A 461-nucleotide genomic window follows, 5' to 3' on the forward strand; every position below is an offset into this window, starting at 1 on the left:
GCCATGTAGAAACTGGAGTAGACAATTCACTGTACTGCTAATGTTTATTAGTATGTGTAATAAACCTTTGTTATTTTTTATTTCTAAAGGTTTTGTAACTGAATTGAGCATATTGGAAAAAGAAATATGTAATATTAACTACTCTCAAAATGTACTTTTCATATTAGGCAGTTACTATATTAGCTCAGCCCCTCATCCTCAGTATCTCCTCCTCCTTCTTCTTCTTTGCATAACCAATACTCACACTCCTTCTTTTCCTTCAGAAAATATCCAGGGAAGCAAGAGGAACCAGATAGAACGACTACAAGAAAGGGCAGCTCAGGAGCTAAGGCATCATGTGGAAGACACATACCCAGATACACCCGAGAGATTCTCCAGACTTCTGCTAAAGTTACCTCCACTCAGAGCACTTCAGCCCCAGGTACCAAAGAGATGAATGTAGAATATGTATTTTCAGATGT

At 38.2% G+C, this 461-nt stretch overlaps 1 protein-coding gene across 1 annotated transcript in view; it reads left to right on the top strand.

Moving 5' to 3' along the window:
• LOC119585110 (orphan steroid hormone receptor 2-like) overlaps nt 1-461 on the top strand; it is a gene marked incomplete at its 5' end in the record, with an annotated part of 37005 nt that overhangs the window by 32570 nt on the left and 3974 nt on the right. Inside the window, 1 exon segment of the mRNA XM_037933738.1 lies at nt 264-421. Coding sequence (XP_037789666.1) covers nt 264-421 — 158 coding nt within the window.

The sequence above is a fragment of the Penaeus monodon genome, chromosome 19 (genome assembly GCF_015228065.2).
Source record: "Penaeus monodon isolate SGIC_2016 chromosome 19, NSTDA_Pmon_1, whole genome shotgun sequence".
Classification (NCBI taxonomy): domain Eukaryota; kingdom Metazoa; phylum Arthropoda; class Malacostraca; order Decapoda; family Penaeidae; genus Penaeus; species Penaeus monodon.